Consider the following 25,501-nt stretch of genomic DNA (forward strand, 5'->3'; position numbering starts at 1 on the left):
GCTTAGCATACACAGCATATAAGAGACTCCAGGTTCAAGTCCCAGTACTGGGGTAAAAAAATAAGGAAAAGCACTGTAGAGACTGCCAACCTTCATCCCAAGAGACTTGGTTTAGACACTGATCTTTGGAGCCTGGAAATCTTAGAGTATCCTTGTAAGTGTTTAACTGTTTCTCTCAGGGCCTCCCAATATGTGGAATCAAGACCCAGGGCCCTTCCCAGCCCAAGGGCCCTATGGTGGTGACATATTGGCAAGTGGTTCCTGCCAGTGGTGGATATAGCCCTCTTTATCAGATACAGAGACCACACAGAGCTCAGAGCTTGTGTGGATGAGAGAGTAGGGTAGGAGAGGATGCTCAAGTGCTAGTGTATGAGGTAGACTGGATGCGCAAGTCTACAGTGTATGAGGCCAAAGAGAAATAAGGTGCAGAGCCTGGTCTCCACCTTCCCGCCAGCCAAGATACCCGGCCTAAGAAACCTAGCTTAGTGAACAAAGCTGGCTTCTTGTCTCGTCTTTATGGGCAAAGGTAGTTTCTCTGGCAGCTCACCATCAAGTTATTCGAAATGGGATTCTGTTGGGCATGAAGTCCATAGAAAAGTCTCCAAAGGGAGGTAAGGACACCTGCATCACCACTGATGGGGCTGGTGCTGTGGCAAGAAGGCAGGGCAGCCCTCAGACCGTTGTGAGATTACCACCGAGGTCTTGACAGTAGGTATCATGTGACTCTGCAGACCCAAAGCACACATGGGAGTTGGGCACACCCAGGTCTTGCCTGGCAGGATCAGCAGGTGTGGCGTGGGTGTGAGTCCTGTGTGAATCAGATAGGGTGCAGGGTGGTGTCCATTCTATCAGAATTGTTTCTTAAATCTCACAAGCAGGGGAGATGAGGGCTGGTGACATGTGGTCATAGTAGGGGACACCTCCCAGTAGTAGCCAATGGCTCTTGGAAGCCAGTATGACCTGTCTCCTGACCTCTGAAGTGAGCACAGACGAGTGGATATACACCTTAATTCTGGACTGGTCTCTAGTCTCTGAGGTCAGGTTCTGCTCAGCTGAACACATTAGCCGAGCGTGTTGTCATTGGATGACACTCATGTAAAAGTGTTCACGGGTCATTTGCATGGCTCTAGGTAGATCCTTCCTGTTTGGTGGGCGCAGAAGGGAAAGCTTGTTGGCAAGCAGGCTCTGGAGATGGTTCGGGAACAGTGTCACTTGCCCAGGGTGCCGCGGGCAGGTGTGCACCTGCGTGCAGAGATCCACGGAGGCCAGCAGAGGGCATCCAGTCCCCTGGAGCTGGAGTTACAGGCAGGCAGTTGTGCCTCCTGACAGTGGGTCTTGGGAACCAAATCTCACAACCTCCAGAACACAAGCGCTCTTAACCAATGAGCCATCTCTGTCTCTCCAGCCCCCATGGAGTTTGGAAAGAGAGTGCAAAGGGCTCTGGTACCCGCTGAGATCGGTGTGTCTCCGTGGTGATGGGTAAAGCTGTAGCCGGTGCTGCGGTGGTGATGGATAGCAACCTGTTTCCTATTTGCCTCGTTATAAAGCTGGAGCCTGGTCAGGCTTCTCAACCCCGCTACAGTTTGACCACCGACCTAACATGTCTGTAGCTCACTGAGCCTCACTGAAATTGTAGGGCTCAGGCTCCGCCCCCTTTTCAGCCTAGCAGCCTTGGTTCCTTGGTGGTTCGCAGGCAGGGGAGTGGTGTTGTCTTTGCTGATCCACCAACTGGTGCATTCCCGCAGGTTTCTTGGTTACTGCCCAGGATAGGCGCCTTGGTCGGTTCACAGTCGTCCCTTTTCCAAGTCATCATTTGCAGCTTCTTGCTGACATTTTTAAACAGCTCTGTATACTGACTCTGTGTTGTTGTCGGTATAAAAGGAGACAAGCAGGGCAAGAAGTCCTGCTTTGATAGGCAGTATTGATGTGAATCTCGGTGTGAACTGTATTGTGTGTGTGCTTTTTTTAGAAAAATATATTTATTTACATACTTAATGTATGTGAGTACACTGTCGCTGTCTTCAGACACACCAGAAGGGGACATTGGACCCCATTACAAATGGTTGTGAGCCACCATGCGGTTGCTGGGAATTGAACTCAGGACCTCTGGAAGAACAGTCAGTGTTCTTGGGGGTTTTTTGTTTGTTTGTTTGTTTTGCTTTTTGTTCTTTGTTTGTTTGTTTGGTTGGTTGGTTTTTTTGAGACAGGGTTTCTCTGTATAGCCCTTGCTGTCCTGGAACTCACTCTGTAGATCAGGCTGGCCTCAAACTCAGAAATCCGCCTGCCTCTGCCTCCCAAGTGCTGCGATTAAAGGCGTGCGACACCACTGCCCGATCACTGTCAGTGTTCTTAATCGCTGAGCCATCTCTCCAGCCCACTTTTTTTTTTCTTAATAAGAAACAAATGAGGTTTTTGTTTTTAATGAGAAATGAAGCTAAGGGGTCCCATGATGGTATGTGAGTCCCACAGATGACATTCTTTCCTGTCTGGTCTCCAATAGTGGGGCTCCGTGGTCTGGAAACACGGACAATAGATGACAGGGGACATCCGGGAGACGTGGACAGAGCTTTTAGTGCTGTGCTGTTTCCTCATGCCTCCCTCTTTCCTTGTTACCTCAGTGGAATAATAGGGGAACGCCTGCCGATTAGGTATTACCTGACTTTCGGGATGCTGGCCAGCGGCGCCTTCACAGCCCTGTTCGGCTTGGGCTATTTCTACAACATCCACAGCCTGGGATTCTACGTGGTGACCCAGGTAAGGGTCTGATCCAGGATGGCAAGTTCAGGTCCCAAAGCCCACCTCTGCTAAGAAATGGATGGCAGAGGCTAGTGAGGGACAGAAGAGCATCCCACCTCCCTTGTATGCAAGCACCTGGACGCTTACTTCCTGTTTTAGGAGCTGTCAGCCTGGCAGGTCAATGAGTGTGAAGTGCTAATGATCACACCAAAGCGGCCATGGGGGTGGCCCGAGGACAAGGAAGGGTTGGCTTGGAGCCATTGCTGGTAGAGTAGGGGTATGAAGCCTTCACTACAAGGCCAGGGAGAAAGGAGGGGTCCTGAAGGTGTAGGGGTGGGGCCAGAAGCCCAGCCCTGCCCTCCTTGAGGGCCCAACCTTTGTGGCACCTCTTGGCTTCTGCCCTCTCCAGCAATCCTGTGGGTAAATATTGACTCATAAGAGAAATAGGGCTGGCCACCTGCTCCATAGGGCCGAGGGTGGGGAGGTGTGATGGGAAACCAAAGCGACCCTTGTTTGATTTTGGTCTTCACGACCGTGCTACCGAGCTTGCTAAAGTTCTAAAGTTCAGCCACTTTATTGCAGGCATGAAGTCAGTTACCCCCGGTTGCCAATGTCCTTGGCCACTCAAGTCCCTTGTATTCGTGGCATAGGGCACACATACATCCAGGGTGCACCTTCCTGTAGCCGTTCAGTGGCCTCTAGATTGTTTATAGTTTCTAGCGCAGTATGAACGCTGTGTCTCCAGTTACGCTGTTGAGACCATTGACTATCCGGTATGAGTGCCTTGTAAGCCCGATGCTGCATTAGGTCCTTCTGCTTTGACTCCCCGGATGTAGACGCCTCAGACTGTAATGGCACACAGGTAGAAGGGAAAGCAAGCAGATTCCCAGAGTCCCAACATGTTCCTGCAGTAAAGACTGAGCTGCTGATCTGGAAACAGGTGGGCACAATTCCCTGTGCGTATTTCCTGGAAGACGCACTTCTCTAGTGAGACAGCAGGGCACTGGGCTGGGTTTTTGCTATGGCCTCAGTTCTAATGACACCAAAGTGAGCCTCCTGGTACTGGTCCCTCTGTTAAATGCAGGCCCCACACCTGCTCCCCGACACCTTGGAGAGGGCAAGTATGCAAGGGCTGGCTCAAGGCTGCGTTGGCTTCTGAGGAGGAATTTTCTTCATGGGCAGTCAGGGGAGCACTGCCATGGGCAGTCAGAGGAGCACGGGCCAGTTCCAGGCTGAATTTGTAGCAGTTTATAAAGCAGTCTATGAAGGGAAGAGCTCTTGTCTTTACAGAATGTTTAGCTTCTAAGGAGTCTGGAATGTTTGCGCCCAGCCTGTCAGCAGAACGTTCCTTAGTGTGGGTCCTGGTGGGGCTGGCTTTATTTTTAAATTTTTTTAGATAAAAGTCTCATATGTAGCCTAGGCTGGCCTCAAACTCACAGCATTCTTTCTGAGTACTGGGGTTATAGATACGAACCACTATGTAAGGCTTGAGTTGGCTTTTTTACGTGTGTGTGTGTGTGTGTGTGTGTGTGTGTGTGTGTGATTTCATTTTTTGAGGCAGGATCTTCTTGTATTACCCAGGCAGATGTCAAACTCCCCTCCACAACAGTCCTCCTGCCTCGCCTCCCCAGCAGCTAAGATGACAGCCATGCACCACTATGCCTGGTTTATATCTATACTCTATAATATATCCATGTTTCTATATATTTTATGTACGTGAACTACACATATATTTTACATTTCATAGCTCAAGCTATCTGTAAATATAAACCTCACATCCCACCACTGGTGGTGAGATAAAGAGAGACCCCCAGCACAGGGAGGATGGGGCGGGGCTAGCCTCTCCCCTTGGTGAGCCTCCTTTTCTCCCTACAGATCATTAATGGACTGGTGCAGACCACAGGCTGGCCCAGCGTTGTCACCTGCCTCAGCAACTGGTTTGGAAAAGGAAGGTGAGGAAACTATGGCGCATTTCCAACAGTTGTCCCCTCCCCCTCTCCCCCTCACCCCTTCCGCCAGATTCAGAGGGAAACTAGACCACATTATATTCAAGTTTTCTTTCAGTCTATTTCAGGAACTTTAATGAGGCTCTTCTTGGGAGCAATGTACTAAAATCTCTAAGATGGAAGCTCTATAGCTACCATGGGTCTACAGCCTCTGTCCCTACAGAAACCAGCCCTTCCCCATGTCCACTTAGGCAAGTAATGTGACCCCCCCAGACTCCTCACCTGAGAGCTGTGTGGTCTCAGATTCCCTCACACTTGTGGGATATAGAGTCTGGAGTTTGAGACGTTCTGGCAGAGGTCACCCACCCGGTCCATAATTAGCAGGCCTGAGCCAGCCCTGGTGATCTGACTACAGTAGTGCAGTCATTTGTAGTCCCTGCCTAGCTTAGCTGGGGTTAAGTAACCATAGAGACGCCACCCGAGAGGGAGAGGCTAAAATGGGAGATGGACTCAGAAGCTCGATTTAGAAAGCTCATTTTAGTCATTTGGCACGGGCGCAGGTGTGAGCTTCTGTCACCGAGATAGTCAGCCGACTACCATGTTTGTGGAGGCACAAATCGAAATCCTCTGCCTTCCAAGAATTGTAGGAAAAGCCCTTGTGCCTCTGCATCAGAGACTCGAGGATCTCTGAGTAGCGGTGAACTGCGTACTGATGCAGCCTGAGGCGTGGTTCTCCACAGAGCATCCACAGTCTCTCTCCTTGGGGTCACACTGGTTTCTCAGGGTCACGGGTTCCTCTATGCCCCACTCCTACCCCAATCTCATCTCCGTTGTTGCTGTTGTGCCACCTCGCTCATTCTTGCCCTAAAAGCTGATCTCATGGTTTGTTTGGTTTGGTTTGGTTTTTTCTTTTTCTTTCTTTCTTTTTTTTTTTTTTTGGCCCTACTGCACCCTCACTGTCCCATCATGCTGTGTTGTAGGCGTGGCCTGATCATGGGGATTTGGAACTCCCACACCTCCGTGGGCAACATTCTGGGGTCCTTGATTGCCGGCTACTGGGTGTCTACGTGCTGGGGCCTGTCATTTATCGTGCCTGGGGCCATCGTGGCAGCCATGGGGATAGTGTGCTTTCTCTTTCTCATCGAACGTAAGTAGACCTGGCCCTAGACAAGGCCACCTGGGCTTTAGTCTTCATGGTGAGTTGGTTAATATAGATCCAGTGCTGTAGGTCCGAGCCCGTATTCACCCTGGCTCTCCCCTAGCCAGGCCCTGTACAAAGTTCCACAGCAGCCCATTCTGTCTTGGTCTTGCTCAGTTTTCTGCTCTTTCCTGGTTTCCTGTAGAAGTTCTTTCCCCTCATCTTCCTGTCCTCATCCTTCTCTGAGCACCGAGCACCTGCATCATCAGAGACTCTCAGATCTTCCTCTTACATCCACCTGAGGGCACAGCCCAACCCTTCATGCTTGCACCTGCTCACCCCCCTCCCCCACCCCACCCCCACCTCCACATGACACGTGGACTTTGCCAGCTTGTGTGCTTGGCAGTGAGCCATTGTTTGGAACAATGTCATAAAACCAAGGTGTGGTTTAAAACCACATATCTTATTAAGCAAAATGAAGTCCATGTTCTATTCCGGTCAATCCCAGACTTCCGATTTTGAAAATAATTTTTAAAGCAAAGGACCTGCAAGTGAAAGGTTTGAACAGCCATGCTGAGTGAGGAGCCAGGCCATTAAGACCCTTCATCCTGGGGGCTGGAGAGATGGCTCAGTGGTTAAGAGCACTGCCTGCTCTTCCAGAGGTCCTGAGTTTAATTCCCGGCAACCACATGGTGGCTCACAACCATCTGTAATGGGATCTGATGCCCTCTTCTGGTGTGTCTGAAGACAGTGACAGTGTACTTATATACATGAATAAATAAATCTTAAAGAGAAAGAAAGAAGTTTTGTTTTTTATTTTTAAAAATAAAAATAAATTAATTTATTTATTTGCTTGAAGCAAGATGAAAGCACAGGCCTCTGGTATATCCGAGTAGCCCCCGGCCTCCACCTTTATCTCCCTTTACTCTGTACACGCTGACCTTGCCTCAAACCCTCAGCTTCCACACTGTGCAGCGCTGCCGCACCCAAGAAAAGAACGTGTTTTAGTGAGCTTAGTTCCTCGCTGCCTTTTTTTGCCCGCTGCTCAAGCCAACCTGTTAGTTTTTCAATGACCTCCATCTTGCCTAGCGAGGGGGATGCAGCTCTCTCTCAATCAGCTCTCTGGGTAGTGAAATAAAAATGGACATTCAGATCTAGACCCAGGGCAGTCTTTGAGTGATGTGGGCCACCACTTAACCCCACGGTGTCCTCCGGAGGCCCAGGAAATGGCATGCTGGCTGGCAGGGAAGGGCACTGTGGGACAGGCAGGGCCTTGTGGCTTCTGTACTCAGGTAATTGGTTAACTAACTGGTATGTCACTGGAGTTCTCAGAAAGGCCATTGTACCAGCTGTCTTCCCCGGCCTTGTCCCTTTCCCTTCCCCCAGGTATTGATCTGATATCACACACCTGGAGAGCTACAGTGAGTGCCTCCTCACTAGGGCTCCAGGCCCTGTGTCCACCCTGTCCCACCTCTAGAGTCCCCAGGGAATGTGTTCTTTAACTGATGGAGGAGCCGGTTCTGGGTAAGGAGGAGGGGGGAAGAATAGAGGTGTGGCGGTAGCTGGAAGGGTAGATGATGTCATCCTGCACAGAGGGTTACCCCCACTCAAAGCAGGATTATCCAGAACAGAGAATCTGTTCTTACTTTTTCAGTACTGGACCGGTGCCTCCCTCTTATGAGCCCAAACCCCAGCTCTTTGTGCTGTTCTTCCTCATCCGTCCTAGAGCAGACAGTTTCCGCCCCGTAGGCCCACACAGCCTTCCAACCAGCTGACTTAGACCTAGAAGCCACAGACCTGGTGGTGCTCATTTCTCTGGGAAGTTTTGCCAGAGCCGCCATGGTCAGGACCATTCCTCTGAGCTGGCCTGTGTCTTCCCCCCCTACCCAGGTCCTTCTTGGCTCTGTTTAGGAACATGGCTGCTGGTAGTGGTGGGGTATCCTAGTGCCAAGGCAGAGAGACAAAACTAGAACCCAAGCCTGGTCTCAGAATTGATCTCTGTCCTGGTGCTTATGCCTCCTTCCCAATTCCTGGGTTTTCTTATTAGATCTATAAGCCTTTGGTGACCGCTGCCAAGCATGGAGGAAGACCATCTATTTAAAGCTCTCTGTTCCGTTCACTTCCGTGTCCTCTTCCTCCTCTGTTCCACACGCTGCTCTCCTAGTGTGGGGGACGCCCCCGAACCCCATTCGCACCAGCTGCTTTGCCTCAGCAGCCACTTCCCACCCCTGTTCCTGCTTCTGCCTCTCTTGGGCTCTTCACTGAAGTATGTGGCTTGTCCCCCCTACGTGACCCAGGCCACAGACCTGGTCATGGTGCCCTAGTAGTCCCTTCATCTTCCTCCCTGAGCTCTGCAAGACTCTCTCCAGGGCCTGGTGCTCGCTCAGCTGGGCCTTGCTGTGCAGGACAGTGTCCCCAAAGCTCTGTACTGTCCCTCCCATGCTCAGGTCACCCATCTCTCACATGCCGATCTGAGCTTGGCCCTGCTCTCTCCCCTCCCCCGGGGTTAAGATGTTCTTCCCTCCTGTTCTTCATCTGTCATACCTGGGGCCTTTTCCTGGGTGGCAGGCAGAGACTGCCCCATGTGGAAGGCTGCCTGCCTCCCTGATACCATGCCAGGCCCCAGGGCTCTTCTCCCACATACACCCAAGTTCCCAGGGTTCAGGGACAAGCTGCTGTTTGTTAGGGGAGCTGAGTGACCACCCAAGGCCCAGAAGGTCAACGAAAAGATAAGCATCAGGTGACAGAAGGGACAGGGAAGGCCTTTTCATGACATCACTTTGTTGCAGCGATGCCAGTGCTCCATTTTCCTCCCGGAAGGCGTCTGATCTCCGCTCGCTTTCGTTTCTTAGAAATTCATTGTCCCTTACAAAGTTACAGATTCTGTTCTGAGAGTGCTTGGGTGCCTTTCTCGTGTTTCTGTGTCTGTCTAACCGGTCCAAGGGTCCACCGTGTCCTGGGCTCAAGCTGACTTATCCCACTATCAAACTCCTATTCATACCCTCGGGCTGCCACACGCCCATCCCCACTCTGTGGAAGAATGGGAGGGGAGGTGGGCTATGCCGTCCCCTCCCTCGATGGCCCCTTGGCCTGGGCTGTCTTCCTTCCTTAAGCTCTGTTTAGTTTAGTGGAGCACCAGATAAGAGTCCTATCCTCTTCCAGTGGACCTTGTTTCATGCATTCAAGGACATACAGCCAATAAAAAACGACAGTAATGAAACATACCCGGATGCTCTTGTAGTTCCCTCTTCTGTTACCACTGTGGGAAGAGGCCCTAAAACTTATTTAGCAGGAACACCGGGCGAAGATCGGGTCCATTGCCAGCAGCACCCTAAGCGCTGCTGAGGGCTCCAGTTCATTGGCTGTGGGTGGCGGTATTTAGTTACCCATCTCCTGTTTGCTCTTTCAGACCCTAAGGACGTCAAGTGCTCCTCCACCCTCCCCACGGTAAGAGCTCCTGTGTTTCCTGTTACCTCCCAGTACAGCCTGCTCCTCTTTACAGCCCACACTGCCAGCAAGGAAAGGCTGGCCACAGCCTCACGCATGACAAGAGTCTATCTCAGCCATTGCAACCCACTGAGCCCTTCCTGCTTCTAAGTCCTCCGCTCTCCCTACAGAGGCTACCTGAAACATGTCACCACAGCCTGGCCTGACATCCCTCAGTGGCTCCCATAAAACCCCCTCTACCTGTTTTCCCTCTGCCCTGTCAAGCAAGCGTTAGGCATATCAAGGAGACCCTTGCTCTAGGGACAGTGCCCAAATTGTACAGCAGGGGGCACCAGAGCCTCTTCCTGTTGAGGCTTAACAGCCCAGGGGTCCTGGGTGTATGTATGTGTGTGTGGGGGGGGTGGGGGGTGGAGAACATTCTGACACTTTATTAACGAAAAACAAAAATAAGCAAAGAAGGCTACTATATTCTAGAAATGTAGCCATGGTGGTATTTGAAAGTGTTCTCAAAGCCATGATGATTTCAGAGTCCAAGTTCACAGAGCTGGTGGTGATTTCATTGTGATCTGAGGCCTCCGTGAGTCACTGGGGTTTGGGGGGTGGGGTGGGGTAGCTCTAAACACAATAGAACCAGGATACTCACTTGCAGACAAGAAAACCTCTGTGGCCACATCCTGCAGCAGCGAATTCTAGAAGTGGCTTCTTCCTCATTGCTAGCTCCAGACATACAGGGGACCAGGCTAGGCACAAGCTCCTGCCTCTCCTGCTGGCACGTATGTGAGGTAGGGCTGAGTCTGCCCGATGCTATACGTGATCTTGGCCAAAAGGTCTAAGCATATCTTTATTAATTTTCTCCTTTTCAAGTCTCTGAGTGAGTCACCAGGGTCTCACAGAGCTCAGCTGCCCTGAGGGCTCGATGGCATGCTGAGCCGGAATCATAAACAGAACTGTTGCTATCTCCACCCTCTTAATGTTTCACAGTGGGGTTCAGCTTCAACACAGGAAGTCATGGGGGTACCCAGCCCTGGCGTAGCTGAGCTGAAGAGAAAAACCATGTCTATTAGGCCTCATCAGAATTCAAGGCTTTAGTGTTTCAAATGGGACCATCTGAATGGGGGAGGGGTGGGGCGAGAAATATTTACAAATTGTGTCTGGGCAGAGACCTGCATCTAGAATACTAACTCATTACTTAGACAGCCAAGGACAAGCAGGGTCAGAGGACCACAGCAGATATTTCTTCTAAGAAGACACACGGGTGGGCTGTGGGCAAGAAGTACGTGTGTCTCACCACTCGGTGTGAGCAGGCATCAGGCGACTTGGTCAAATCCACAGGGTGGCTGTCATGAGGGTTAGTGTGAATGTGGAGGGATCAGAACTCCCGCCTCCCTAGGGCGTATGGAAAGGGATGCAGCCTCGTGGAATGAACAGTTACATCTGACCCCACAGCCCCACTCCCAGAAACACACCAAGAGAATCACAATCACGAAAGACTTGGGCACACAGGTTACCCATAGGGTTATAGCATCCCAAAAATGGAGCAAAATAGACAACTGCCAGTTGATAAACAGATGCATTCAGTGTGATACATTCTGTGGTGAAATATTATTAGGCAGTAGGAGAAATTAAGCTCTGTTGAAGCCATTTGGCTGAACTAAAGAAGCGATTCAGAGAAAGCCACAGCATAAATACAGTTCCATTTGTATGAATGCTTGACTGCTGAGCTATAGCCCAGTCCCTGTGGGAAGCATCCAGAAGTGGGAAAAAATCCTGAGAACAAGCAGATCAGTGAGGGGAGAGGGGGCTGGGGGGACAGCACACAGTGACAGTGCTGTCCCTAAAGGTGAGGAGCATTCTGGGGTTGCGGTCAGTGCTGGATACAAGGCTCTGACTCAGACCACTGAACAGAAAGTCATGAAACAGCAGCATATTTCTGGTTGTTCATCACAATTTTTTTCCTGAGAATTTTTTTCTGTCATGAAAGAAGTGTTCATTTAAAAAAAAAATGTATTGGTGAGCTGGAGAGATAGCTTAGTGGTTAAAAGTACTGAGTTCAACGCCCAGCATCCACATGGTGGCTCACAACCATCAGTAATGGGATCTGATGCCCTTTTCTGGTGTGTCTGAAGACAGTGATGGTGTACTCGCATATACAAAAAACAGTAAGTATTGGGTTTTAGTGTGTAAGCATCTTCCTCTGAGGTTGTATACTCTCTCTCTCTCTCTCTCTCTCTGTGTGTGTGTGTGTCTGTGAGCGTTCATGGAGACAAAGAGTACATCAGATCCCCTGGAACCGGAGTTTGGAGTTTGTTGTGAGCCACTAGGTGGGTGCCAGGAATAGAACCTAGGACCTCTGGAAGAGCAGCCAGTGCCCTTAACCACTGAGCCACATCTCCAGCCCCAGTGTAAGCATTCTCATGGAAGTCTAATCAGCTGCTTCTCTTCCAGCACCCTAGAGCCTCTGAGAATGGCATAAACAGATTTAGACTGCAGAAGCAAACCACGTACAGTGAAAAGAATGGACCTCTGGTGAGTGACACACAGCTTCCACCTGCTGGGATGTCTTTAGAGATTCAGAACCAGTCTCTAACCCCCCCACCCCCCACCCCCCCTACCCCACCCCCCGTGGACCAACTGGCTGTCCCCGGGCCTCAGGCGCAGCTCAGACATCCAGGATCTTTAAGCCATTGAATCTCCTTGTATTCCTAAGGGCCATTTGAGTCAGCCTCGTTGACTTTCTCTGGACAGTCAGCTAAACTCACATGTCTTCAAATCAACTCTGAAAATTATCCAATGATTAATTAACAATAATTAATAAATCAATTAATTATAATCCATCCAATAACTGTTCACTAGCAGGAAGCACTACTCAGGGTTGGTAGGGGCTGAGGAGGCAAATGCAGATGGGAAGTGAGCAGAGACCTCAGCCACCTGCACCCCAGGTGCTGTTCCAGCTGGCCTCAGCAGGTGTCACTGCGGCACAGCTGTATGAGAGGTGGGTGTTGCAGGTGCAGGTACACAGCGCAAGAAGAGCGCACAGTGGGCTCCGGGTACAAAGTGATATCAAGAGTCCATACCACAGGCCCAAGAAAAGGTGGCAAATGTCACAAAAGGTCTTCTCTCAGCTTTCTCCCACTTTTTAGAAGAAGGAACAGAGGCACACATGTGTTAGGTTCCTGATTTTGTACCCCCAGAATGAGCCCAGAAACCTTCCCCATGCCTGGCCTGAGTTTCTGAGCTGAACCCTCTGGAGTATTGTAGACTCGGTCTTAGCCATTGAAGTTGTAGCCGTTTTCTTTCGTCTTAAGTCGGATTGCCTGAAGGATCTGTGCGCGCTAAGCATGCTCTCATTTCTTTATTGCCCAGAGAAACTTAACTTGTGGTGTCTGGAGTGTGGGAAGAAAGACACATGATATGCCATAAAGTCCTGGTCTTTAGACTTTAAGGAAGAGGTGGGGCTGTGGCTAGTCACTCGGATGTGCCTGTAGCCACACTGTGGGAAGCCTGTCTTTGTTGAGGTCTGTGTTTCCCATCTAGAGAGCAAGGCAAAGGCGAGTGAGCTTACCATTTGGAGGCTCATTTGGGTCTCAGCAGTGTCCGAGCCCTGGACAGTCAGAGATGCCAAGGAAGATGGTTATAGATCTGTCCACCCTGTACCCCAGAGGCTGCATGTACCGCACCCCAGGATGGCTATGAATTTTACAGCCTATGAATTTTACAGCCCAATGCACGGTTTTTGTTTTTTTGTTTTGTTTTGTTTTGTTTTGTTTTGAATGTGGACTTCATTGATGGCAGCGTAGTGTTTCAATGTCAAAAGGTTGGTCATGCCTGCAAGAATCTCAGTTCACTCAAGTTATAGTTTTAAAAAACACATCTTGATTAACGTTCAACACCTCTGTGACGCTCCTCTTCAGTGACCGTGAAGGATGACATTTTGTTCCTCATAGTGATTAACCTGAAAAGGCTCGCTCTGGTTTTAGCGTTTTGCTTGCCTTTTCTTTTCCCTCTGCAACACTGTTCAGTGCCACCAAGAAGCCAGCAACCTAGTTGGCTTATTCAAGCTAACAGTAGGGACAGTCAGTCAGGGACAGATCCGGCTCACATGGTGTCTTGCCCTTGCCATGGGTTAGGATATGTGCGTGGGAGGGTGTCCCCTGAGCTTGGCAGGAGCCCCTGGTTGTCCCCTTTCCCAGAGTGTTCCAGTCTGACCCCAGGTGCTCCTTACCAGACACAAGGCTTAATGCAGAGGTCACTCGTGGCTGCAGGGGACCCCCCCTTTGGTCACGTGACTTGTGATGGTTGACTTGAGCTGGTCGTTATTCCCATCGCCATGGCCACCATCCTCTTCTTCCTGGGCATCTCTGACTGGCCAGGGTTCAGATGCTGCTGAGACCCACATCAGCCTCAGAATGGTAAACTCAGTCGCCTGTGTCTTGCTCCCTAAATAGGAAGCGCAGACCTCAGCAAGGGCAGGCTTCCCATAGTAGGACTACAGGCATGTGCATGTGTGTGTAGTGCGTTCACAAACTACTCTTTTGCCAATAGCAGGAGCAGCCTTTGCTCTTGGGCAGCATAAGCCAAGGACAGGGCTCTGACTGAAGAATCTCCTTATTCACCCTCCAGTCCTTGGGCTGGAGCACACATGGAACCTGCTTATTACGCACGCACGCACGCACGCAGGCTAGAACATATGTAGCAGATGTACAGCTTGGTCTTCGTGTGGGTCCTGAACAACTGGAACGAGGTTCTGTCCCACAAACTGTTGCCTGTCTGGGATATGTTCTTCTAGCTGGGCTGCCTTGTCTGACCCCAGTGGGAGAGGATGCATCTAGCCTCACAGAGATTTCATGTGCCAGAGTGGGTGGATACCCAGAGGGACCCCCAATTGCTCAGAGGAGAAGGGGAGGAGGGATAGGGGAAGGATGGTGGGAGGGGATGACCAAGAGCAGGGCAGTGAGGGAGATGTAAAGTGAGTAAGTAAAAAAATAGAGTCTGAGGCAGAAGCCCCTCCTCCTGCCCGCCCCCCTCCATTTGTCTCTCATTGCTCAGTGGCTCCTTGTTTACTCCAAAGGAAACAGCGCCTCCTTTTGCCTGAGCAGTCTAAGTCTGCAGTTTTAAGCAATCCCAGCAGGTGGCGCCTTGGGGCACTTCACACTCCCAGGCAGTCTCTACAGGAGAGTTCCCTGTTTTCTCTGGTTGACCTGTCCTTATAGCTATCCAGGTCCCAGACTGCTCCTCCCTTTGCACTTAATTGCTTTGTGGCTTGCTGCATCTTAACCCCTGGTCAGGGCCCCTTTCTATTTAAAAGGGCACGTAAAGTCATGCAGGTCTCAGCTTGGTCGCCAGGGGTTACCCTGAAGCTTGGAGCTGTTCAGAGATTCTTAAAGCTCGGTCAGCCTGGGAATGAGGTCCCGGGCTCTCAGAGAAGCCAGTGTTAGGTATGATGAAGGAATGGTGGCATGCCTCCCAAGCTGGACACCTAACTTGATCCATTGAAAGCATTGCCAGGTCGCAGTGTGACCGTGAGGAGCGGAACGCGCCCCTCCTTCACACCTGAGCTTTCCCTCTGCCTTCTTAAGTATGGCGTTCAGTGTGAGAATGTCCTGGCTACTGAGCTCAGCCTGGGTGACGTGGGCATCTCAAGCTCACACACAATGCTGAGTCTCTGCATGTCAAACCTGTCCCCTACGTTTCATCTTTTTTATTTAATATGTATGTGAGTGCCTTTTATTTAATCTGTATGCGAACTGTGTGTGCAGTCCCCACAGAGACCAGGAGGGGGCGCTGGATTCCTAGCGCTGAAGTCACAGGCATTCTGTGAGTGCTGGAAATTGAACCTGGGTCCTTTGCTAAAGCAGCAAGTGCTCTTAACCTAAGCCATCTCCCCAACCCCAATATCTTTTTTTTTTTTAAATTCTTCTGTGGTTTATATTCACCCTGCATGGTTTAGAGTAAAACAAAATGCATCAATGGCTGTTAGGTCCTACGGCACGACATGCCTGAAGCCCTTAGGAGCACTCCTATTTAATCCACTGGGATTCATGGTTCATTCAGAGAAAGCCTCTTTCTATCACCCTTGCTATGACTTAAAACTCCACGCAGAGCTGGGATTTCTCCACCGTGCTCCAGTAAGCACAAATTCTGTCCCTCGGGGATGTCCCCGGTATCGGAAGGCACAAATCTCAGAACTGGCTTATAAATTTTAAAATAACATCGTTTCTGGCAGTCTTTGTACACTGTGACCTCCTTGCAAGGTCCAGAGTCCTGTGAAGAATTCCTCACTAGCAAGTCCATGAAATTACATCGTCCTATGGCACAGTGACCACGTTGCTGTGTTAAACTTTAGCTTCACTCCTTCCAAAAAAGCATCATGTGGTTGTGGGTGAATATGTAAACAGTCCCTTTAGGCACGATCAGCTATTTTGTCATCTGCAAGGTTCATGCCAGAGAACTGTGTAATTGGGTTCAAACAAGCAAAAACCACACACACACACACACACACACACACACACACACAAACCACCTGTTGTTTGTGTTGGATGTGTTCCTGAATTATCTTTGGCCACATGGCAGCCCAGGGCTGCAGGCTAGACACAACTGATTAGACCATAATGAAAATCCAATCTGATTATATCTAAGAGGGTGTTTAGTATAGGCATCTTCTCCTGTTACCAGAATCTTCCAGATGTTTGGGTACAAGATACAATATACACCCAGGTGTGCTTTAAAAAAAAAAAATTAAAGATTTATTCTAAATTTTTAAAATTGCTCTATCTGCATGTACACCCGAAGGCCAGTAGAGGGCATCAGATCCTTTTTTTAAAATTTAAGATCTATTTTATATAGTTCTCTGCTTATACACACTCATGCCAGAAGAGGGCATCAGACCCTATCATAGATGGTTGTGAGCCACCATGTGGTTGCTGGGAATTGAACTCAGGACCTCTGGAAGAGCAGCCAGTGCTCTTAACCACTGAGCCATCTCTCCAGCTCCACATAGAGTTGTGTTTTAACCTACTGATCTTTCTCCACAGCGACATGGGGTTCTTTTTTTTTTTTTTTCCTTTCTTTCTTGTCTTTTACTATTTCTGAGCACATGGCATTTCATAAGCCAGGTGGATGCTAAGGACTGAGGAGGCAAATTGTTTGTCACTGGTCTGTCTTAGGGTTTTTATTGCTGCAGTGAAATGTGACCAAGAAGCAAGTTGGGAGGAAAAGGTTTACTCAACTTACACTTCCACATTGCTGTTCATCACCAAAGGAAGTCAGGACAGGAACTCACACAGGGCAGGAACTTGGAGGCAGGAGCTGATACAGAGGCCATGGAGGGATGTTACTTGCTTCCTCTGCCTTGCTCAGCTTGCTCTCTTATAGAACCCAAGACCACTAGCCCAGGGGGATGGCACCACCCACAATGGGCTCTCCCATCCTTGATCACTAATTGAGAAAATGCCTTACAGCTGGATCTCATGGAGGTATTTCCTCAAGGGAGGCTCCTTTCTCTCTGATAACTCCAACTTGTGTCAAGTTCATACACAAACCAGTCAGGACATGGGCCCAAGGCTTTTAGTAGGAAACCCACTGTCTTTTTTTTTTTTTTTTTAAAGATTTATTTATTTATTATGTGTATGGTGTTCTGCCTGCATGTATGTCTGCAGGCCAGAAGAGGACACTAGATCTTACAGATGGTTGTGAATCACCATGTGGTTGCTGGGAATTGAATTCAGAACCTCTGGAAGAGCAGCCAGTGCTCTTAACCTCTGAGCCATCTCTCTAGTACCAGGAAACCCATTATCTTACTTGCTTAAAATTCCAGCCTCACTCAGGCAGATGCCCCTCGTGACATCTGTCCCTTTTGCTTGTGTGTCCAGGACCCAGAGCTTCAGTGCTTGCTACTCTCCGACGGGAAGAACCCCCTTCACCCAAGCCATATTGTTGTCCTCCCTGCTGATGGCAACATGGCCGCCATCAGCTTCACGGGAGCCCTGAGGATCCCGGTGAGTCTGCCTGCCAGGGAGACAGTGCTGTGTGGGAAGGGGCTGGGCCTTGGTGAGCTTGAAAGAGAAGTGTGTGGCTGTGGCGTTGGTGGGTCAGGTCCTCCCATCCTGTGTGGGCAGTGTGGCTGGTCACTCCAGGCAGAACGTGGCTCAGTGTGGGATGCCTTTTATTTTAATTTTTAGAGGGCATCAGATCCCATCACAGATGGTTGTGAGCCACACCATGTGGTTGCTGCAAACTGAACTCAGGACCTCTGAAAGAGCAGCTCGTGCTCTTAACCACTGAACCGTCTCTCCAGCCCAGCATGATGCCTTCATTTTGTACTGTCTCTGAACACTTTGAAATTATGTTTTTCACTTGAAAAAAAACAGAAAGCTGGCTGCCCTGGGCCTACACCCATGATACCTTCCCCCTTGGCTCTCCACCCTCTCAGCCATTTGCCTTCTGGCTCTAAGAGTGTAGGGTGCTACACAGGAGGCAACCTGTGCTCACTGCTCTGTGGCTCTACTGAGCCTGCTCCATTTCACAGCACAGTGAGGCTCTGAGTTCCCAGTATGGCGTGTTTCCCCCGAGAGGGAGAGGCATGAAGGGGTTGAGGCTACAGAAGAATAGCCAGCAGTATGCTAAGGTCTTAAGAGGCAGGATCTGATTGTGCTCTGGCACTTGGGGCCTCCTGGCTCTCACAATGCCCTGAGGTGGCAATCTCACACTTTACAGTTGTGAGCACTGGGTTCCTGGACAGGCTTCATAGCCAGCCAGCAGGAGATGGCAGTTTTCAATGAAAGTCATTTCTAAGGATGTGTTCTTACTGTTGGCTAGCAGCCCTTCTATGGTACCTTTCTGCTGTAGACCCCAGATACTTCCGCTAGCATCGGTTGGGGAGCCGACTAACATGTAAATGTGAGACACAGGGCAATATGGACTGGACATGCTTTGGAGGCCTGGCGCAGCCTTCTCTCTGTCCCTGCCCATGCCCATGCCCCTACCCAGATGGTTGGCATAAGAGTCTACAGCGAGCATCTATTTACCCACCCCTAGGCTCTTCTCCAGCTATGATGCCATCTGTTGATCTGAGGGTGAAGTGAGATGATTTTATCCCAGTACAGAGCATGCCAAGCATCTCTGTAGTAGGTACCACATGCTCGCTCCCATCCTATGATACAATAACAACCGGAAAACCCCAAGGGGACTCTGTGTGTGTGTGTGTGTGTGTGTGTGTGTGAGAGAGAGAGAGAGAGAGAGAGAGAGAGAGAGAGGCATACACATGAGTATGCAGGTGCACACACCCATGTGCAGCCATTCAGAGCCCTGAGGAAGATGTCTAACATCTTCATCTATTGCTCTCCCCACCTTATTACCTTGAAGCAGCAGCTCTGTGTGAACTGGAAGCTTGCCAGGTTGGCTAGATAGCTGACCGGCGAGCTCCTGGGATCTGCCCCATCTCCACTCTCCAGGGCTGGAGTTACAGACACACACATAACTATGCCTGGCGTTTTATGTGGGTACTGGGGATTTAAACTCAGGCCATATTTGTATAGCAAGCACTCTTCCGTACTGAGCCTTCTCCCCAACCCAGTCTTTTTTTTTTTTTTCCTTTGGTTTTTGGTTTTTCGAGATAGGGTTTCTCTTTATAGCTCTGGCTGTCTTGGAACTCACTTTGTAGACCAGGCTGGCCTCGAACTCTGAAATCAGCCTGCCTCTGCCTCCTGGGATTATAAGCGTGTGTGCCACCACGCCCGGCTCCCAGCCCAGTCTTCATGAGCATCTCTCTGGGAGGAAATCACTAGCTATCATTTGGCCGGGCTTCTCGTTGGCTCTTGTTACAACACTGAGTTTCTGCCCTGCTGGCAGTCAGACTAGGTGAGTCTGTGCTCCGGATCTCCTAGGTCTCGCTTCCCACTCATGCTCTCCCCTAAGCAAGGTTGAACCCTGTAGAAACACTGCGTGTCCGCCAAGGAACAGCCCTTTGTCCTGGGGCACACCTTGAGACACACTGCTGATCCCACCCCCAGTTGACAATGGCTCCCTCTTCCAGGGCGTGATTGAGTTTTCTCTGTGTTTGCTGTTTGCCAAGCTGGTCAGCTACACATTCCTGTTCTGGCTCCCGCTGTACATCACCAGTGTAGGTGAGTGCCTGCCGGAAGGGACATTCCGCTCTGTGCTTGCTGGAAGGGAGGTTCCCCTCTGTGCTTGCCGGAAGGGACGTTCCGCTCTGTGAGCTAGACTGCTCAGAACTCCCTTCCTCCTGCTGGGCCACACAGGGTGACTGGACAGCAACTGGACAGCGTGGCTCGGCAGATGGGAGAGGACGTGGATGTAGACACAGTGTGTGGCTCTGGTAGTAACTTTCACCGGGCTCATCCGGTTACTCCCTGACCCCTCTGTGGTTCTCGGAGGCTGCCTGTGTTTAAATCTAGGCCGTGTCAGGCTTTGGAACACAGCGGCCAGCAAGCAGGAGCATGGCCACCAGGGGCTGAGATCTGACCTACAAACTGTTTCTGGGGATGTGTTTTGATTTGTGGGAGGGCTGACAGTCTCTTGGGTTCCCAGAGTCTAAGAATGTCCAGAGCTGTGGCTCTTGATAGAATTTTCCAGAAAGAAAGTACTATATAGCTGTGTGTCATTGGCTCAGCAGTTCTCAGGAACCAAGTGGGGCTGTTGCATGCATGGTGACACCTTGGCCTCAGGAACCAGTGAGTGAGTCAGGGGAAGGAACGAAAGGAGCGGGGCTTTGTAGATACAGCTTTGGGCTTGGGCAAGAGCTCTAGGGACAGCATAGGAAAGAAGGCTTTGAGAATGGAAGACTGATTCTAAGGTGTGTCATAAGGCCATGTCAAGGTTGACCAAAACCCCAAAGCTGAAGGGAATGTCACCTCAGCCGAGGAAGCTGGGGCAGCAGCAAGGTGGGGACTTTCTTGGGATGTGGCTAACAAGAGCAGGCTGCAGAAAGGAAGAGGTTGGGTGAGCAGGCTGCAAGGAGCTACCTCAGGGCACTGCCTAACCATCCCTACCTCATCCTGGCACATGCACAGTAAATAGTCCTAACAGGGAGTCTCAGTAAGAGGCTATGCTCCCTTTGACAAGAGAACAATCTTAGCCACAATGTCGAACTGCTGGATGCCCAGTCAGAGTCTTGGTTTGAGTCAACCCCAGTTCCTTGCCAGCCAAGGGCTTTCCAGTTGTCTCCTCAGACTGGCCAGCATCTAGTCAGCTGGAAGCAAAGGGACATGAAATGGCAACGCCCTGCTACTAAGGCATGAGAAGGCTCTGGTCCCCACTGGGGTCAGATAGCACATGATACCACACTCTGTTTCACTGGGTGACTGACTGAGTAGCTTGGCCATTGCTCTGAGGAGCCCTGCCAGGACCTACACACACACACACACACGCACGCGCACACGCACACACACACACACACACACACACAGTAGCTTCCTAGGCTCACCCTCTTTCTGGATGCCCCTGTGATAGCCAAGCACCAGCATCTGGGGAAGGCCAGCAGTGAGTGAGTGCTAGGCTTGGATAAGATGTGTCAACCAGTATCTCTTTAAAAATCCGAGTTTAGGTGATTCTTCATGGTAAAATTCTGCTCCTGGAGCAAGGTCCTACGTGGGTCCCTGTGGGGTAATCAGGATGTGTCCTCACGGGCTCCTATGCTGGTCATTCCACAGATCACCTGGATGCCAAGAAAGCTGGGGAGCTGTCCACATTGTTTGACGTGGGCGGGATCTTTGGTGAGTTCAAGGCGGGGATCTTTGGTGAGCTCTGCATTGTCAAGAACTTAACAATAAAGCTGGGTGACTGACATTCCTGTGACTTAGCACTCTGGAGCTGAGGCTGCAGGTTGGCAAGTTTGAGGCTAGCCTGGGCTACACAGTGAGACCTTGTCTCAAAAAAAAAAAAAATCTATCAATTCCTGTTCTGGTTAGTTTTATTGCTAGGAAAGCACCGTGTAACACAGTGACCATGGCCATTGCTTTGAAAGCAGCTCGTCTCTGACCTTGAGCCAGCTGCCCTCAGAAATGACACACGGGTGTCCCAGGCAGGTGGCAGTGGCATTAGTACCTACCAGGTGAAGGGGTTTTGAGGTTGTTTTTAAAGCCTGACCCTAGACAGCCTGTGACTCCTGAGGCCTGTAAAGATGTGTCCTGCTAGGCCAGACTCCAAGTGGCCACTTCAGATGGGCTCGGGGACAGTTGCTATTGTTCTCGCCTCTGGGACTTGGTCTCCTCAGGGGAGGGGGAGCTCATGCCAGGCATCAGCTCCTGAAGCCTCCCCCATCTCTGTTACAGGTGGGATTCTAGCAGGCGTGATCTCCGACCGTCTGGAGAAACGAGCCTCCACTTGTGGTCTGATGCTATTGCTGGCAGCACCCACGGTGAGCCCTGCCTCTGCCCGCAGTTACAGACCGTCACTTTCGTCTCTGCTAGCCACCCCTGTCCCGTACCTGAGACCCACATCCCTAGAAACCCATCTGGTGCCTAGCTGGGAGCACAGAGCCTCCATGCTTGCCTGCCTCAGCCCCTGGGCTGCATGCGGCATACTTCTCCCTTTCTCTGTGTTTCTCTTGGGTTGCTCCTCTCCATGGGGTACCCTTCACACCCATCTCTGTCCCTCTTCAGTATCAGTCATACTCCTGCCTGTCCCTTAGGAGCTCTGAGCCATCCCTCCCTCAGTGAGCCCTGTCGTGTCAGACACAGCCTTCTTCAAGCATTTAGGCGCTCATGACCTTGGTCAGGTGATTCCCCTGCCTCCGATTCCTCATCTGGTCCTGAGTAGCATCAACTCCACAGTGTGGCTGTGCAGAGCTAGTGTGGCACTGGCCTGTCATTGCTGTTTGGGAGATGAGGGGCCATTCTGTTAACATATATAGTTGTCCACGTGCCTCTCTTCCCAAGGCTGTGACTGTCCTCAGAATATGGCCTAGTTCTGAGTCCTCTTGGGCCTAAGGTTTTATAAAGGAATCTTTGAAATTACTAGCAGCATGGCCCCATTGCTAGGAGGATGGCATCTCAAGGTACAATGTTCAGACAGGTAGCCCCAGACCTCAGATGAGGAGTTAGGAACTGTTCAGTATCCTGCCACCAGCTCTGGGCACTTGGAGTCCCACCCTGCGATTTCCCCAAGGTGCAGAGCTACCCTCTTCGACAGGCAGGCTCCCTTACAGGCAGGCTCCCGTGGGCTCCTGGTGGCCTTGCAGCTGCCCGAGCTGAGCCTTCCTCTTCATGTTCTTTCCTCCTGTAGCTCTATGTCTTCTCCTCCGTCAGCAGAATGGGCCTAGAAGCCACCATAGGTGAGTATGTGAAGCCTCTCCACACAGCTAATCTAGAGGCATTAAGCAGGGGTGACTGAGCAGTGTGGCCCTGTTGTGATCATATGTTAATCTGCTCTAAACTCCCCCGAGGGTGCACAAGGGCTTCTCCAGTGTTCTGGATTCCTGAAAGAAAGATACACATACCCAGCCTATTCCACGAGGGTAACACACACTCCCCTCCGACACTCCTGAGTTAATACTTACCAAATCTATATTTTATCTTTGCTGCCCTGGACCCTGCTGGCCAGTCCTCCTAGGGCTGCTTTCCTCCTGCACCTACATGTTGGCTGTCTCTCCCTCCTGCACCTTCCTGGCATAGTCTGTCTCCTACGCCCTCATACTGGCGGACTTCCTCCTTCCTTGGTCCCTTCCCAGGAATCCTAAAAGTCCCACCTCTGTCTCCCTGCCCAGCCATCGGCCGCTGGTAACTTTATTGACCAGTCAAAAACCAACTGGGGACAGGCTTCCCACGGGTGGGACACTGCAAACAGGTTTTTGGGTAACATAGTTTGCATGAGAACACAAGTCGCTACGTGGCCCCATATCCCTCTTTGGGGGAGGCCAGGCTCCTGTTTCCGGGCAAGTGTGACAGTCAGTGTGGCTAAGTGGCCACCTGGCTAGCGGTGCTGTGCTCTGCTACTTAGGGGAGCGTCTGATCAGCTTGGGGATAGGACATTAGCCACAGCCCTGGAAGCCCTTGGGTAAGGTAGAGAGCCAGCCAGCCAAGGAGACTGGAGGGAGCAGGGGAGGGGAGGGTCTTGTCACACTAGTGACCTAGAAAACACTCTGCCAGTGTTTGCCATAGACCCAAAGTCTCTTCAGGAAAATGAGCTGGGCCAGCTGAGGGGAGGGGACATGTGGTTCAGTGTCCCTGTCCCCTGAGGTGAAGAGGACATTCCATGTTATAGCACATACCCAGTGTTGGCCTGGCCTTGATCCACCCAGGCTCTCCTCCCCTCCCAGTACTGCCATCAGCTGCTGTCCATGAGGCCAGGGACCTTGAGTTCTAGGTCCTCCAAACAGGCCTTAGAGGCTTGGGGCAGCATGATAATGCAACCCCCGGCACAGTACAGAAGCCATTTGTCCTGTGTTCTGGAGATGGCCCCCGTGGGATGGGTCCCTTCCCTGTAGATGCCTGCCCTCACCAGTGGACTGCTGGCCGGGCAGGCTCTGCTCTGAGCTCTGTCTCTTTTCCACAGCCATGTTGCTCCTCAGTGGGGCCCTGGTGAGCGGGCCCTACGCACTGATCACCACTGCCGTCTCTGCAGACTTGGTAAGTCACACCTTGCTTCCTCTACTCGGGACAAGCACTTCCTTAGCGGGTGAAACGGCATTCACAGTTTGTTCATAGAGAGCCTGTGTCTTGAGAGTTTTCTAGCATCTGTCCCTGGCCACCCTCCCTGAGCTGTCTTCCTATAACTCCTATCCCTGAGTGGTCAACAGAGTGCCAAGCTGAGAGACACAGGGATGAAGCTGTGACCTTTCCACCCCATACCATCTCTGAAAGGCAGCAGGGTGGCCCTGCCTGGGCCTTGATGTTAGCTGTATTTCTGAATCTGCCCATAGGAAGCTTATCCTTGGATAGACATGAGAGTTCAGACTCAGCTCCGTGCCAAGAAATGGTCCTGAAGGATCCACACCTGACTAAACAAAATGGTCAATGCACAAGGGGCAGAAGTAGGGGAGGAATCCTAACTGTATTTTTTTCAGACTAAATAAGGGAGTCACAAATAACTAAATAGGCTCGGGCCGGTATTTTGAAGGATTTCTATCATTTAGAAGCCCTTGGAGCTCTGCTCAGAATGCTACAGGGTTCAGACTTCCTAAGGAGAGGGTTCTGTGTATTGAGTGGGTCCAGAGTGAATTTATTTCTCACTTTTTAGCTGCCTGTGTCTCACATCCTTCTCCTCCACTCCCACAGGGGACTCACAAGAGTCTGAAAGGGAACTCCCACGCCCTGTCCACCGTGACAGCCATCATCGACGGCACTGGGTCTGTAGGTATGCAGAGAACACTCATTTATCTCTCTGTGGGGTGCAGGAAGAAAACTGTTGTTCCTAACCAGTGTCTAAGGCTCTGGTGCGGGTGTCAGGACCGGCTGCTCCTAGAAGCTCAGGGGTGTCTGAAGCTCTGAAGGCTGTGGCATGTGACTTTAGAGAAGACAGTTGTGGGTGGCTGCTTCTGCTTCCTCAGTGGGAGAGAGTGCTCCTCCAGACTCTAGTTTGACCCAGGGGTTGGCAAACTTTAGGCTCCAACTTTTCATTGCTGTCCCTCAAGGAAAAGACGGGATCGTATTTCAGTTTAAGTTACTGAAAAAAATGAATAAATTCTGATGTACCCAAGATCCTCCACCTGGCTGAGATTCCTTAGCACATTCTAGAGTGACAAAAGGTGCTGAGGGAACAGCTCATCCCTGTGTTAGTCAGCTCTGTGTTACTGTAACAAAACACTACAGATGGTCAACTTCAATAGAGGAAAAGGTTTGTTTTGGTCCCTCTTGGACCCTGGAGAGTTTCCAGGACATGGAAGGTGTTGGGGGAGGGTCTCTGTATCTGGTGATGGGTCTCAGAAGCAGCACAGCCCTTCCTGAGTGGAGTGGTCCACTACTCTCCCAGTTTACGCAGCTATCTATCTATCTATCTATCTATCTATCTATCTATCTATCTATCATTTATCTATAATCCATCTATATATCTATGTCTCTCTCTGTTTCTGTTTCTTCCTGTCTCTGTCTCTACCTCTATCTTTGTGTGTGTGTGTCTGCCTCTCTATTTCTGTCTTTTTGTGTCTGTCTCTGTCTCTCTCTGTCTCTGTCTCTGTGTCTGTCTCTCTCTGTCTCTGTCTCTGTCTCTGTCTCTCTCTGTCACTTTGCACTGTCCCACAGAAGTCTCTGTGGTCACTCTGCTGTTCCCAGGATGCATGTTT

At 50.7% G+C, this 25,501-nt stretch overlaps 1 protein-coding gene across 6 annotated transcripts in view; it reads left to right on the forward strand.

Moving 5' to 3' along the window:
* Nucleotides 1-25,501, forward strand: part of Slc37a1 (solute carrier family 37 (glycerol-3-phosphate transporter), member 1) — a 55,575-nt gene that overhangs the window by 21,302 nt on the left and 8,772 nt on the right. For 4 of the 6 annotated variants that reach the window (XM_006524097.4, NM_153062.2, XM_011246396.3 and 1 more), the window contains exons 6-17: nt 2,619-2,754; nt 4,612-4,688; nt 5,663-5,829; nt 9,230-9,267; nt 11,713-11,793; nt 17,136-17,261; nt 19,298-19,388; nt 20,934-20,996; nt 21,555-21,640; nt 22,507-22,555; nt 23,776-23,849; nt 24,498-24,576. In XM_006524097.4, the coding sequence (XP_006524160.1) occupies nt 2,619-2,754; nt 4,612-4,688; nt 5,663-5,829; nt 9,230-9,267; nt 11,713-11,793; nt 17,136-17,261; nt 19,298-19,388; nt 20,934-20,996; nt 21,555-21,640; nt 22,507-22,555; nt 23,776-23,849; nt 24,498-24,576 (1,067 nt within the window). Of the gene's footprint in view, nt 1-2,618; nt 2,755-3,315; nt 3,677-4,611; nt 4,689-5,662; nt 5,830-6,952; nt 7,345-9,229; nt 9,268-11,712; nt 11,794-17,135; nt 17,262-19,297; nt 19,389-20,933; nt 20,997-21,554; nt 21,641-22,506; nt 22,556-23,775; nt 23,850-24,497; nt 24,577-25,501 lie in introns of those variants that run through there. The other 2 variants (XM_006524099.4, XM_017317410.2) reach the window with 2 other exon arrangements.

This window comes from Mus musculus, chromosome 17 (assembly GCF_000001635.26).
Source record: "Mus musculus strain C57BL/6J chromosome 17, GRCm38.p6 C57BL/6J".
Lineage (NCBI taxonomy): Eukaryota > Metazoa > Chordata > Mammalia > Rodentia > Muridae > Mus > Mus musculus.